We start from the raw sequence: 15,581 nt of genomic DNA, 5'->3' as shown, positions 1-15,581 counted from the left end.
TGCAGCAAACCAAAAACATGGGAAACTGTTTTTCAACTTACAATGACGCGACACTCAAAGCAGAATTTGGCAAATTTGCCGACTTTGAGACTCAGAAATTACCACAGAACCAGAGAGTTTGCATATTCGGGTTGTTGTGAGTCGGCAGTGTGGTAGCCTGCTTTAAAAAATGTAATCTTTGTTTTGCTTTATTATGCTAAATTCTTGGATGGCTTTGGAACTTTTTTGCTCACTTTTTCAGGGCTTTATGTCGACCAAACTGTAAGTGAGAAGACTTTATGAGACATGCAATAATTGAGTCAAAGATATTTGACTTTTTCAATGAAATAAAGGCACGTCAATAAACTAAACATGTCTGGCCCTTGATGTGATTCTCTTTTTCCAGTGTGGCCCTCTGGGAAATTGAGTTTGACACCCCTGATCTAGGTATACAAATAGACTTAGAAAGGCCCTGCTGTGTAAACCATGTGATTTTGGGAAAAAAAAAAAAAAAAGATAAAAAAAAAAAGTGTTGGTTTTATTGTAAACATGGCAATTATTTCTGTTTCTCTACATGTTTTTATTTTATTTTTATTACATCTTACACTTAAAATGTATTTTTGATTTTGTACATTTACAAGTGCGTATGTACTTTGGTTGTGGTTTTTACATAAGCTGCTACAGGTTTCTACCACACCCTCACATGTATTTTTGTATTTATTCAATGTAATTTTTTTTTTTTATGTTCTGTGAAACAAATAAACTAAACTAAACTAAGACCCCACCAGCTTATCTGTGCAAGTACTTGGAAGATTACAATTGTATACATATACTTTACATTTTGTGTAATTAGCTAATCAGCAACTTATTTGTATTTGTAAATTGTACAATAATCTTTAAACAATAAGGCTTTAAACCATTTATAGAGCCGGTCTCCTAAATCGGTTTGTAGATTATTTATCTGTTATGATGCTCCTACTGCAGCAAAGCATGTCATGAGAAAAACACTAGACCTTTAATTAATGATGTCAATGGGTTATACTGCTGCCAGATAACACAAGGCAACATACTCTGGGGAAGAATCGCTGGGCCCTATTTTAACGATCTAAGCGCCTGGCGCAGCTGCGTTTAGGGCGTGTACAAATCCACTTCTGCTAGTTTGACGGTGGAAAAAAGGGTCCTAGCGCAGGGCGCCTGGTTCAAAAGTGTTGTTCTTAGTGTCTTCATTAATTAATATATAAACAATAAACCAATCAGAGTGTCATCTCCCATTCCCTTTAAAAGCCAGGCACGTTTGTACCTTGGCACATTGCTGTTATGATGGTCGATTTGCACCGTAATATTTTTTATTTGTAATCTTTTGCATGTGTGTGTGCTGCTGCGCGTCCCTGTGTGTGTAACAAGCACAGTGTGCGCGTGCTGTGCATGAGCCTAGGCGCTGTTAAAATAACAATGAAATGCTGCGTTATTGACTTTAGACCAGGTTTTTGTTAGTCAACGGCGCGATCACTTCCAGCTGCCTCAAGACAGTAATACGCCAAGAATGCAACTGAACACACCTCCCTGTAAGACCAGCACGCCCATGGGCGCACAGATGGGCGCAGGTGCATTTGCTATTTAAACAACTATTTTGATAATCAATGGGTTTGAGTCATTTGAGGGCTTTGGAAAGCACTGATCGACGTTCACCATTTCCTGACATTTTATAGACCAAACAACTAATCGAGAAAATAATCGATGGATTAATCGTCAATGAAAACAATCATTAGTTGCAGCCCTATTCCCCAGGTATTTATTTGGCATCACATTCATTACGAGAGTATCCTAATGGCAAAACATGGAGAAACATTTAAATACCAAAAAGATTAAGATTTACAAACCAATGAAGAATATATTCCATAAGAGGTTTTAAAAAAATAGTTATCATTTAGTCTGCTTTTCTGGTTTACCTTCTCCAGATCGGTGTGTTTTTCCTGAAGCTGTCTCTTCTCAGTCTCAGCTTTGGCCAGAGCCTGTCTCTGCTGGCGGACCTCCTCCTCCAGGCCGGAGATTCGTCCTGCAAACAAAAAACCAAGAGAGTCCTTAGAGCTCGCAACATACAACAAACTAAACATTTTTACTTTAATTGTTATTACATGCTCACGCACAATTCCAGCTAGCATGTACATGTAGCTAGCATGTAAGAGCATTACATGTAGGACCAGTAGGGTGCTTAACAGCTTCTTCCCGAATAATCAATGGACTGTGTCTCGTCCACACACACACACACACACACACACACACACACACACATGCACGCACGCACGCACGCACGCACGCACGCATGCTGTTCCTATTTTATGGACTAATTGTGCTGTCTGAATGTTTGTTTTTAAGCTCTTTTATGCTTTCTGTTTTATTAATTTGCACTGTGACTGATGAGAAACAACTTTTCTTTTCTTCTGAATATGCAAGTACTCAATCAACTTTATTGTATGCAAACACTGATCTGTGGCCAGCAAGAATGGAGCAGTATTGGGCAGCCCGGTGTGCTGTTTTTTTTTTACCCGTGACATGTGCCACAGTTTGTTTATATACACACAATAGCCTGATTATTTAAAGTCACTAATCAGCTTAAGGCAATATTTTGATTAATTTGATATTATTTACATGGTTCTAATGAATGCGATTTCTCCAATATCCCGGTAATCGGAGAAAGCCTTTCGTTGCAGATTCAGTTACATTGTGCTACGTTGTTTAATTTGTAAATCCAACAACTGGTCAATGCATCCGATGACCAACAACTGCAGTTTGACAAAAGCCAAAAAAAGGTGTTCACATGGTGAAACGTGTGCAGGGACTGAGCAGAAACCTGGGTGTATAAACTGTGCTGTGTTTGCTTTTGAGTATGACCTCACCTCAATTAAAGCAATCAGATAAAAGCTTTTATATGACAGTTTGAATAGCCTGACTACTGCCTTAATCAGAGGACGGTTAAATTATTATATATAGGGTTGGGTATCGTTAGGATTTTTACGATTCCGATCCGGTACTTTTAAAACGAGTCCGATTCCTAAACCGATTTCTGAAAAACTGAAAAATTACATCAAAGATGTAATATGTTTACTAGCGATCACGTGCAGTGAATGGTTAATATGCTTTTACGTCCGTTTTGGTGAGCCCAGAGGGAAAATATGGCATTTTAAAACTAGCCTACATTTACGGTAGCTAGCTAACGGTAGACTACAGAGAAAGGGTGATATTTTTACGTCTGTTCCAGAGCGACGGAGGGAAAATATTTCAGTCGACACATTAAGAGGAACCGAAATAAGGAACCGAAATTTGCGTTCTACTCCGGTCTGATTCCTACCGGTTGCGTAGGAACCGGTTCCATAGTGGACCTGGATTATAGAGTTACACAAATGCACAGTTTGCTACTGTTGCACACTGACGAGCTGCAATGGAGAAACTGGCTGTTGTTTAATTCAAGGCCAGAGAGAGGAGAGTATTTCATTTGTTTCCTCTCTATACGTACTCAGCTTTATTCAACCAGTGTGATAAACGGGGCTTGAACCATGTCACAATATTTTCTTTATGGTAATTCTTGTCTTCTCTATAACAGAGGTGTTCAAAGTGGGAGGCTGGCCTCCCGAGGGGGGCTCCAAACCGATTTAGGGGAGGCTCATTGAATGGAAGTGAAAAAATATTGCATTAGTTATTACATTAGTTATCAAAAGAAGATCGCATAGAGGAGCCTAAATGTGTGTGATTTGGTTAAAGAGATACAGTAGTTTTTGGGAATGTTGCTGTTTTACCTACTACACCAGAGTCATTTTCTAAATAATGCCTTACGACAAACCTTTTTTGAGTATTTGGGGCAGTCTGAAGTTATGTCAAACAACAATATTAGGCTATATTGGCTAAATTGTTGAGTGTTTGTGGATCAAATTACATAATTATGATCCCAAAGGCATTCAGGAATTGAGCGAAACTAAGCATGTAAACTAAAGAGGGTGGATCCACAGTCTCAGACTTTGACAACCCCTGCTATATAACATTGTGAAATGTTATTAAGGTGGAGGCTTTAAATAAGCCCACTAGGTTTCCCGAATCGCCCTGCACTGCATACTATTTTGTTATCTTTGTCATTTTGTGTATTTTAAATTGTGCAAAAACAGAAAAACAATCTCAATCTCAGATGTATTTGTTCTTGTTTGGATCAAGGCCATCGTGGCTCTGTAAAGCACCTCCAGTCAAAATTGATTTGATAAAAGCGCTTACGAATAAATTCCCACACACACACAGATAGTGACTGTGCCGTTTGCTGAATGGATTCTGACTATAATGATGCTGCAGTACAAACTCCTTATTAAGGCCTGAAAAGCCTCTTTGCTGCCCTCTGCATTGGTGTGTCACATTGCTCTTGCCCCCTGAGTAAATCTGCAATGTAAGCTGCTGCTGGGCAGACAGAAGTGACTGAGATAACACATTTTTCATTCAAGGCGAGTAATCGAATTTCCCCACACAGGTAGCTATATCAGCAAATCCTTAAGGCAGAATGTCAAACACTTGCACAAACACTTAATTGCATTTCACTATTATCATGCACACCACATTGCTCTATACATTTATATAAATAAAATATATACAAAATTAGGCTATAACTTTAAATCCTATCCTAAAACCAGATGACCATTGTTTACAGACTAGAAAACTTCCCAGGTCGTGAATTGAATACTCTGTCTGTATTTGTGCGCGCCCGTGTGTGTGTGTGTGTGTGTGTGTGTGTGTGTGTGCTTGTTTTACTATATTTGTGGGGTCCAAAAACCGGGGAATACAGTATACTTGTGGGGTCTGCACAGCCTTGTGGGGCCCAAAATGCTGGACCCCACAAGGTTAAAGGGCTGTTTGAGGGTTAAGACTTGGTTTTAGGATTAGGGTTAGAATTAGGTTATGGTTAGGGTGAGGGTAAGGGTTAAGGTTAGGCATTTAGTGGTGATGGTTAAAGTTAGGGTAAGGGGCTAGGGAATGCATTATGTCAATGGCGGGTCCCCACAAAGATAGTGAAACAAACCAGTGTGTGTGTGTGTGTGTGTGTGTGTGTGTGTGTGTGTGTGTGTGTGTGTGTGTGTGTGTGTGTGTGTGTGTGTGTGTGTGTGTGTGTGTGTGACCCACCCATCAGGTCGCTGATGGTCTCTGAGCCCTGGCTGTGCTCCCTCCTCTCCGTCTCCAGAGCGGCCTGCAGGCTGATGCATTCCTTCTCCAGGCTCAGCTTGCTGCGCTCCAGCAGGCAGCATTTGTCCTGCAGTTCGCGCACGTTGGCCTCCAGCTGCTGCAGCTGCTTGCTGCTGTCCGTCTGGGTTTTACGGAGCCTCGTCGCCGCCTCGGACTCGGCCCGTAACAAGGTGTTGGCTTCTTCCAGCTGATAGAAACAACACGGAAAGAAATGTGCGAAAACCAGTCAGATCACTTTTATTTGGTGACTCAACACTTTTCTATGAGTTACAGTATGTCCTGAGTCCTGTTACATACAAACTAAATACACAATTCAGTACTTCCTGTTAAGAGCGTTTTACATATTTCTACAATATATTTCTGTCCATATCAAGGTTTAATTTCATAATGATATCTCGGTTTTCGGAAATATAGCGTACTGCAACACAATGGTTATAATCCGATAACTCTAAGTAAATACATATTTGATATTTGTTAAGAAATTGGATCACAGTATCTTATAACATTCCTTTTGTTACTGACCTGTCAATCATTATTTCTGTATTTTAACAATAGTAGGTGGCTTTTTAGACATTAAACGTCAGTGCCCACACATGAAATATAACACTTAGGGACTGACCTGTTTCTGCAGGTGAATGTTCTTCTCATTGGAAATGTGTGAATTCTGGTTTCTCCTCTTCATGTCATCCAGCTGGTCTCGAAGGCTGTTGACTGCACAACACATAAGAACGCAGACCAAAGTATTGTGGTGAATCTTTCAATGCACCAAACCTCGTATGTACGCTGTATTACAACAATATTCCAAGTATTAATCCTTCATTAAGTTTTAATCAGTGAGGAGTTGGGGCACAGAACGGAGTAACAGTTAGAGCAAAGGAAGAGAGAAGGCCTACAGACTTGTGTTCCTCTGGTGAGCATGTTTCCAATCTGTATGAGAAGACCATTTGACCAGGGGATGGCAGTAATGTCCACATTATATCAGTCTGTCTGTAAACTATTCTAGTTCAAATCAAGAGGGATTTAGTAAACTCATACAGAAGGTCATATTTCAATGGATTCCATATTAAATGTTATCTATTAACTATGATCATTTGGAACCAAAAAGAAAGTACGCCACTGTATGTGTTGACAGTCAACACATGCAGTGGCATACTTTTTTTCTCTACATTTTTTCAAAAGCTATCAAGTCAACTGTTGACAACTTTCTTTGTGATAAAAAGTGAAGTAAAAGAAAACGATTTTATTAGGCAACAGGTAAATGAATATTTTTCTTGTCTTAAAGGTGCTCTAAGCAATGTCTCGCTTTTTTTAGGCTACAACATTTTTTGTCACATACAGCAAACATCTCCTCACTATCCGCTAGCTGCCTGTCCCCTGAACGTGGGGGAACGTTAGTGGGGGGATGAGGAGGAGGGAGGGGCGAGCTAGCCTCCATTTTGTTTGACAATACTTCGAACGTCAACAAGAAGTAACGTCGCCCAACATTGCTTAGAGCACCTTTAATATAATCTAATTATGCAACAAAGTAAATCAAAGGACTCGTATTGGGAGCCTGATCTTCTATCCATACCATCTGACGACTTTAGAATAATGCATCTCGCCATATATATACAGAATCTACAATATATGTGTGATAAAATGTGTGTGTGTCATGTCACCTTCGTTCTCCAGGCAGCGCTTCCTGTCGGCCTCGCTCTCGGCCTTGCGGTGGCTCTCTAGGCTCTTGTGCTGCAGCAGGGCTTTCTCTCTCTCTAGCTGCCTCAGACTCGACTCCAGATTCTTTCTGCTGTTCACCTAAAATCAATTATTAAATACTTTGTTCAACGTGTCCCATAGGGCTGGTTGTGTTTCACGGTGCTGATTCCATAATTCGCTTTTATGAGAAATGGTTCCTGAGTATCCAATCGGGGCTCGACACAAATCCAATCCATAAAGACATTTTAAAGTGGTTATTAGAATTCGGCAAGCGCTCCGGCTAAACCTCACGGGATACGACACATTGGCATTCTACCGAAACATGGTCAAGTGAAAAGTGAGAAATCATTATTCTGACTTAAATACAGTTTTTGGAAAAAGCCATAAAAATGGGTGAAAAGGATGGAACTGGAACGATCCCGGAGGGGAAATTGGGTCGTGGCACCAGCAAATATTAAAACTAGGACAGAGCCAAAAATATGCAAGTGGTCTCCTACACTAACAGGTGTCTGACTGTGTCTTCACTGTTGTTTCAGGGGGGCTTACCTCTTCCTCAAGTTCTTTGGAGATTTTGTCTAGACGGCTAGTGGCAGCTCTGCAAAAAGAAAACAGAACGTTTACAAAAGCTCTTGACGGTGATGGTCAGTGTGCCCAAGTCTGCCAGTGGTGCAACATGAAGAAAAGCTACAGTTCTCTGCTCCTGTACCTGTGTTTGTTCTCTAGATCAGATTTGGCCTGCTTCTCATTATTCAGCTGCACCTCCACTTGGTGCATTTTCTTCTGCAGTGCTGCTGACTGTGGAGAGAAAACAATCAACCAATCACACATGTCCTAGTGACTAATCAAATGCCCAGGTTCAAGAACTGTTTGCAACCTTTACTGCATGTCAACAATCGTAACTGTGTATTATGCAATGAAGCAATTACCATAACTGACACTCTCAGGACATTGAACACATCTTTTGTTGCTAAATATCCCACTATGTTCAGCAGCTAGTTCTTGTTTGGTGCTGGATAGGTAAAGTGAGTTTTCAGAGTTTTTTCGCCACTGATGAGAGCTGTGAGCGTCAACCAAAAGGGTTAAAGGACCCATATCGTAAAAATGTCTGTACTTTTTTTATTATAAAGCAGGTCGAGGTGTTGTATAAATACAGTGAAAGTATAAAAGCGCTCAATCCACAGAGAAATGCACACAGCCCGTAGAAACTGTGCCTTTAAACGAGCCGTCAGGACTTCCATACAGTTGTGATGTCGCAACTATACAATATATAGGTAGAAAATACCGTTACAGTCCTTCCCTGGCTGCAATGACAGCGCAGATACGGCGATCAATGCTGACCATGCTGACAATGCTGACAATGCTGAGCAGACTTGGCTTTTTCGGGTGGGGGGCTTGAAGAGACAGGTGCTAAAACTGAGTGTTTCTGACAGAGGGTGAATACAAGTATATTCACACACACAGTATGAGAAAAATAATGTGTTTTTCTTAACATTAAAGCATGTAAACATGTTCTAGTAGAAACCCAAAATACAAGTATGAACCTGAAAATGACCGATATATGTCTCCTTTAAAGCAACACTATGCAACTTCTCTCGCTTCGGTCCCCCTATAGGTTGTCTCATTGGAACTACAGCTGCAGCTAAAAGTTACATAGTGTTGCTTTAAGTTGCGAACTGTAAAACCAAAACAATGAGCTGAACGTAGGGCTGGGCGATACGGAGAAAATCAAATATCACAATATTGTTGACCAAATATATTGCCGCAATATTGTAGGGTTGACTTTTGGTGTTTTCACTAAATATTTACACAATGACATTTTAGATAAATAACCATCAATAATGTGGATATAATGACTAAGTGGGTAAAAGGTAGCTAGAACAGTTTGAAAGTACGATATCCAAAATTTAAAACGATATCTAATCTCATATATCGATGTTGATATAATATCGATAGATTACCAAGCCCTAGCTTAAAGATGCTAAAACGCTCCGTACATCTGAGGAGAACACCAGAATTAGGATAAAATTCTCTGCGTTTGTCACTACGAACGCCCTTTCACATCTATGCAGTCATTCGGCCCATAGTTATTTTAGCAGCTTTTAACTTTTTTAAACTTCTCAAAATGAAAGGTTTCTAGACATTACAGAAGAAACTCATGAACCCTAAAAAATAACTACAATACTCCTATTTTGGACTCACATATTGCCAATTTTTGTAGAGCTAAAATTTAATAAAATGTCTGAGTTTGAGTTTAACAAAGCCAGTTTTGCAGCGACGGTGTATCAACAGGGGATGTTAAAACTGAAAATAAAACCTGGGCCTTTGTTGTCCTTCTGGTAGTTGATTGATTAGGCTGCTCAGTTTGGTCTGGAGTTAATAAGAGATTAGCTTTTAGCTCTGCTACTTACACTAAAAGCTGCTTAAGTCTTTCTGTGTGACTAAGAACATTGAAATTTGAACAAAGTACAAATAAATCATGGGATCAGACAAATGAAATCCTTTTCTGAGTCATTTCCATCATAATCCTGAATGTTTAACAGTATGAGGCTGGATTGATCGCAATGTCAACAGGCTTGTGTGGTCATGTAAACTGACGCCTGGATTATTTATTTCCTGAGAAGCTTGGGACTGTTTTACCACTCAAGGTGCTCCTGGCAGTTATAGTGTGTGGAAGGGAAAGAACCCACCTCTCCTTTTGAATTATCATGAGCCACCGAGATATTGTTGGAACCATTTAGTAACCTAAAGAAGGAAACGGACAAAAATCAACACAAAGTCAAAGATCATAGCCAAGAATAAATCTCTCTAAGTGCTGAGATCCCTGAAATTATGAGCTACAGCTAGAAAAACAGATGGCTTACTGGTCTTCTTTGAAGTAAGTGAAGCCAACAAAGGGTAACTGGTTTCCAACAAAGGCCTTAGGTGTGGGGAAAGTTTCTACATCGCCTTTGTCATCTTCAATCTCATCAAAATTACTTGTGTCTATGTCACTGCTCAGCTCTGGGACCACGGGGGCAGCAGCTGAGGAAGGAGAGAGAGAGAGAGAGAGAGAGAGAGAGAGAGAGAGAGAGAGAGAGAGAGAGAGAGAGAGAGAGAGAGAGAGAGTGTGAATTGCTGGAAAAAGGAAGTACTGTGTAAACACAACTGAGCATTTCAGTCTAATAAATAATGATGTCTTGTACTGCAAGACAGCTGCTGTTCTGGATACATTCTTGTTTAGAGTTTGAGTCATGTAAATGGCTCATGTTATTGCCTCAGGTGAAGCTGCTTGTTGATGTGTAGTGATACTTACTGTCTCTGATGGTGTCGAAAGTCCACTGGTCGTTCTTGAAGAAAGGGTGTCGCTTGATTTCCTCCACGCCGTTTCTGCCCAATCGCACCTCCCTCAAAATAAAGAGTGTGAAAGAGTTGTAGAGCAATGACTAAATGTACTCTTTGTCTTCAGTTCAACAGTATCAGTAGCAACAGGCAAACATGGCCTGTTGATACATATTCTTTTCTGGGAGTCATTAGAATTTAATAAATTAAAGCCAGAACAAAATACACAGACTTTGATTCCCTTTGGCCTAAAGCATCACAAACCAATGCAGTGATAAACATAAGAGATCTGCGTGCAGCTCAATAGCATCAACATGTTATGTAATGTCTGAGCATTGCAGAACATAAAAAGTAACCCTGTGAGCCCTTCTGGTGTAATCACCATCAACACTTGCACATTAAGAAATGTGAAAGACTGTAACTCTTTGTACCTGTCAGTCAGGAAGGCACAGATGATATTCTTGGCATCTTTGGAGATCTCCACATCATCAGGGAAGTTGAGGGAGTTTTTGTGGTCCATGATCTTACTGTAGGTTCCCACCAGAGAGTCAGCGTAGAATGGTGTGTCACCTAACAGCAAACACAAAGTTAGCTATAATAAAAAAGCAATGGAATGTTGGAATCAACCATTGTTTCTCGTACGGAGAGGATTCCAACGCTAGAAATACCATTCCTTACAACGCAAATATATTTTCAGAAAACACTTCACTCGTTTTGTACAAATCACTGACTTCATTAAATGTTCACTGACCGACAAGCATCTCGAAGATGAAGACCCCTACGGACCACCAGTCACACTCTCTCCCATAATACCCGTCTCCTCCTTGAGATTTCAGCACCTCGGGAGAGATGTAGTCTGGAGTCCCGACAGCTGTATCACAATGCACCATGCCGGTCTGCAACACAAATACTGGAATCAATATCCTTCGTATGTTTTGACATTATAGCCTAAGGATCCGGTTTTATGTCTCAACGTAAAGGGTAACTAGCGTTTTTTTTCAACCTGGGCCCCATTTCCCCATGCATTTGTGTCTAATAGACTGATGTGACCAAAAATCTTTGAATTTGGTCTAGTATGGAGCGAGATCACAACGACGAGCCGGCGCGAACCGAGCTACAATGTAACCTAATGGGGCAATTGTGGAGCCTTGCTTTTTGTCTAATAGAAGTGGTTTTTTTTGTGCTACTGACAGGCTCAGATTGTTATTAAAAGTGTTTTGTGCGCTCAATAGGCAATAATACATCCATGGTTTTGTGTTATCTAAAAAGATTTTCAATAAAAACAATGGTTTGTATTTGCTCGTGTCTCACAGCCCTGTTGATTAGAGGAGGGAAATCCTGACGTGGTAACACAGCATTGTGTCCGAGGTATATCACTGGACACATCCAGACCACAAATATCTGGCAACAACAGGTCCCACTCCTGACAACGTATTCTTTGGGCATATAGGGGCACAGCACCCGCAGGAGCACTACCAATACCCCGAGCCACGCAGCCCTTCACTCTCTCTTTCTCTTCATCCGTAACGTTGTAGCCTACTCTGGCTCAAATGAATAGCCTACATATGGTCATCTATAACGACCTCATCCACATTGTCGAAATCATTTAAATATTGAGCCATTACATTGAAAATCTTTTAGATAACAGGAGCCTATGATTTCTGTAGCCTACTCCGTAACAACAGACTACCTGAACGCCTCTTTCTCGTCTCGCGTTCCACTCTCCACACTGCTGTCTTCAAAAAGTCATGTCCTGAGAACGATAATGTTGTCAGACACTTTCAGTAACAATCTGAGCCTGTCAGTAGCAACAACAAAAAAAAAACACTTTTTTGGACAAAAAGCAAGGCTCCACAATTGCCCCATTAGGTTACATTGTAGCTCGGTTCGCGCCGGCTCGTCGTTGTGATCTCGCTCAATACTGGACCAAATTCAAAGACTTTTGGTCACATCAGTCTATTAGACACAAATGCATGGGGAAATGGGGCCCAGGTTGAAAAAAACGGTAGTTACCCTTTAAGACAATGGATAGATATTAATCTAAACATAACAGTTTATGAGACGTGTCAGCAGAAACCAAAGCTTGCTCACTGACTAACCCTCCAATCCAAAATCTCAAATTGAATTAAACTAGGGCTTCAAATCTATAAGTGTTGCTCATGCCAGAATATAAAGCAAGTCTTTATACACATAATGGCACATTATGTACGCTAAGCTTCAACAGGCTTGATACTGGTTTGTCACACACACACACACACACACACACACAGGAAGAGAATTCAGAATCTCAGCAGGAGAAAACCTAACATTCCTGTAAGCTTCACCACCAAGCAGCTCTTTACAGCAATATCACTTACACAGAGACATTTACTGGAAATGTTTGGACCAACCGATTGTGATTTTTAAAAGTGTCCATAAGCTGGTGACCACAGCTCAACAGCACTGTGTTATCTGCATTTATTGCTTCTAATATAACATAAAATGTATTCCTCTGACATTTTTCCGGTAAAAACAAAAACAAAAAATGGTGGCGGGAGAAATAAGCAAGTTCTCAGAAACACAGCATGTTGCTGCACTGAAGTTTCAATGATGGGATACAACTCACAGAGTCCATCTTCATGCACGTGCCGAAGTCGGCCAGCTTGAGGTGTCCCAGTCTGTCCAGCAGCATGTTGTCCGGCTTGACGTCCCGATGGATGAAGCCCATGGAGTGAATGGCATCCAGGGCCATCACCACCTCTGCTGTGTAGAACTTGGCCCATTTCTCCGGCACGTCGTAGGTGCTGGTGAGGTTGACAAGATCGCCTCCCGGCATGTACTCCATCACCATGTAGAGGTAGTGCTCATCTTGGAAGGCACAGCACAACTGAACGACCCAAACACAAGCTCTCATTACTAGAGGTTGCTAATACTGGTATAAAAGACACACCAAGAGATGGAAATTAGTAGGGGTGGGGAGGTTGGGGGGGGAGAGAATCAATGCAGCATAGTAGCGCGATATTTTCTGTGGCAATACTGTATCGATACATGGACGCCAAGTAGCGAGCTTTTACTATATAAATTGCACATGAGATTTTAACCTTTTGATACTAGAATAATACTTTTCAGTCCACTAGATGGACAATTGAAGTGAGATGAAGACAATTTTTTCCCCCCAGACAAAACAGATGTTGAAAAAATTTGGCTTTGGGGACATCATTTGAAGTTGGAAAAAGGGTAATGATTTGAAATATATCGCACTAAATATAATCTCCCATCCGAAATTTGCGATCTGCTATCTTTAAACTTTGAGGATGTAACTGTGAAAGCACCAGAACAAAAAATAATCAGAAGCTGAGCAGTGAATTATATGTCATACCTGCACAACCCAGGGGCTGTTGGCAAAGGCCATGATGTCCCTCTCTTCCCAGAAGAAAGCTGAGTCCGAGCGCTTGATCATCTCAAACTTGCTCAGTAGCTTCATGGCGTAGACCTTCTGAGAGGCTTTGTGCCGGACCTGAATGTCGGCAATGTTCAGTTATTCAGAGTTTAAAAAGTAACGGAGAGTTTGAGATTGAGTGAACAGCCTCACTTTTATTCTGAGTAACACTTTAGCCAAATGGTGTATTACAGGTTCCACAAACCTGCAAACTACATCAAATCACTGACTGCCTTAAAATGTCAGCGAGTCCCATCTTAACAGATGTTTCCATATTGTCAATTCTATGTGCAGTAAGAGAACACTTTGAGTGGGGAATTTACAGTTCCACGTAAACTTCAGGAATATTCACAAATAATCTCAAAGGCTTCGACTAGAACAAGAGGCAGTACATCATTAATAAAAGATGACTGTAATTGCATTGACTTTATGTGGTCTTACAGAAAACCACGACAGGGATTCTAATATTCTACAGAACCCTTAGTGACAGCTGAAAATGAAAACCAACACTCACTAGTTGAACTTCACCAAATGCCCCTCGACCGATGACTTTAACTCTGTCAAAGTCTTCAGACTTCATCTGGAGGTCTCGAGTTTGTGCTATGACTTTCTCATCTGAGAATAAAGAGAATTAAGAATCCCATTAATACTGTTGTGAATGTACCACATCAACAAATTTTAAGCTTTAAAAGAAGGCAAATGTCATTCACCTGAGGCCAAAATTGCAGGCCAAAACGTTGTGTGCCTTATTTGCACTAAAAGTATTTTTCCGGAGCATTAAGCTGTTGTGCTGACTTTACCTTCTTTGAACATTCACTTTTTTGGTCCCGCACCAGCAACTACATGGATGTGCACCACATTGTCTTTTTTTTTTTAAATGTCCTGCCATCTCTCTCTTATTCTGACTGGTACACAAAAGCTACTTACATCTGTTTAAGAAGGTTTCGATGTTTTTGTTCTTGCGTAGTGCAGGGTAGTCCAAGTCTAAGACCAGGGCGTTTATAGAGTCCTGCACAGAAAGAAAAAATGATTATTCATCAATCATGATGACCGACAGAAACGACATAGGTGAAGTCATTATCACATCACTATCATTAAGCATGTACTGTATGAATTGGATAATTAACAGTGGGAATCAGGACCTTGTGTCCATCTTTCCCATCTAAGTGACATCATGTTAAAGACCCTTAGCTGCTATTTTTTTGCTTCTTTCAAGTATACAGAAAACACAAGTTTTGTTTTTTTTGTGTGTGTGTGGTTGTGTTTTGGAGTATGTCTTGTATGTTTAGTTTTTGTGTGTTAAATTGTGAAAAAAAAAAAAAAAAAAAAAGAAAACAAAAGTTCCAACACCTTATTTGCACAGTAGATTCAGTGGGTGTTGCTCATTAAAGGTTACGTCATACTGCAAGTCATTGTGTTGCAATTGAAACATGACAACTACTCAAAGACCATTCATTTGCATTAGCATTCATTTGCACACAACAAGGGGATTGTGAGACTTTTGCAAAAAATTCCAGCTCAAGTGTCAAAATATTTACTGTTAGATTTGAATAATTTAGCCTAATGCTGGACATGATGTATTCATGATTTTGCATAGTGTGAAAGTACAGAGGAAATGTGTCATGTCACACTTTGACTCCTGATGACGACTACACTGTAGCAACAGTGCCACTGAAGAAAGCAAATTGTTCCGGACTCGTATTTACAAAACATGAAGCAAAACCAACTAGCGAACACTTTCTACCTAATAAAGGCAGTGGAGTGCAGGACTGACTGTGCTTCATACAGCAGCAGGCCTACACTAAAACTTAACATTACTGACCACTGACTGCATTTCTAAAGAGGGGTTTATTTTCTGTATATGTTGTCATCACTGCACAGAACAAAAACAGTTACATACCACTGCTGCCCAGCAAGTCTGAATAAAATCTAACAGCTTTGCCCCAGCGTTTCATTC

At 40.4% G+C, this 15,581-nt stretch overlaps 1 protein-coding gene across 3 annotated transcripts in view; it reads right to left on the bottom strand.

Moving 5' to 3' along the window:
* Window positions 1-15,581, bottom strand: part of rock2a (rho-associated, coiled-coil containing protein kinase 2a) — a 52,589-nt gene that overhangs the window by 16,603 nt on the left and 20,405 nt on the right. For all 3 annotated transcript variants that reach the window (XM_031321247.2, XM_031321248.2, XM_031321249.2), the window contains exons 2-16: window positions 14,552-14,633; window positions 14,139-14,239; window positions 13,565-13,702; window positions 12,812-13,072; window positions 10,958-11,102; window positions 10,638-10,776; window positions 10,181-10,272; window positions 9,750-9,909; window positions 9,576-9,630; window positions 7,595-7,683; window positions 7,435-7,483; window positions 6,852-6,987; window positions 5,813-5,904; window positions 5,134-5,380; window positions 1,929-2,035 (exon numbers count right to left, since the gene is read on the bottom strand). In XM_031321247.2, coding sequence (XP_031177107.2) covers window positions 1,929-2,035; window positions 5,134-5,380; window positions 5,813-5,904; window positions 6,852-6,987; window positions 7,435-7,483; window positions 7,595-7,683; window positions 9,576-9,630; window positions 9,750-9,909; window positions 10,181-10,272; window positions 10,638-10,776; window positions 10,958-11,102; window positions 12,812-13,072; window positions 13,565-13,702; window positions 14,139-14,239; window positions 14,552-14,633 — 1,893 coding nt within the window. The remainder of the gene's footprint in view (window positions 1-1,928; window positions 2,036-5,133; window positions 5,381-5,812; window positions 5,905-6,851; window positions 6,988-7,434; window positions 7,484-7,594; window positions 7,684-9,575; window positions 9,631-9,749; window positions 9,910-10,180; window positions 10,273-10,637; window positions 10,777-10,957; window positions 11,103-12,811; window positions 13,073-13,564; window positions 13,703-14,138; window positions 14,240-14,551; window positions 14,634-15,581) is intronic.

This window comes from Sander lucioperca, chromosome 18 (genome assembly GCF_008315115.2).
Source record: "Sander lucioperca isolate FBNREF2018 chromosome 18, SLUC_FBN_1.2, whole genome shotgun sequence".
Taxonomy (NCBI): domain Eukaryota; kingdom Metazoa; phylum Chordata; class Actinopteri; order Perciformes; family Percidae; genus Sander; species Sander lucioperca.
Note: the sequence above shows the minus strand (reverse complement) of the source record. Positions and strands in the feature narration are given on the sequence as shown.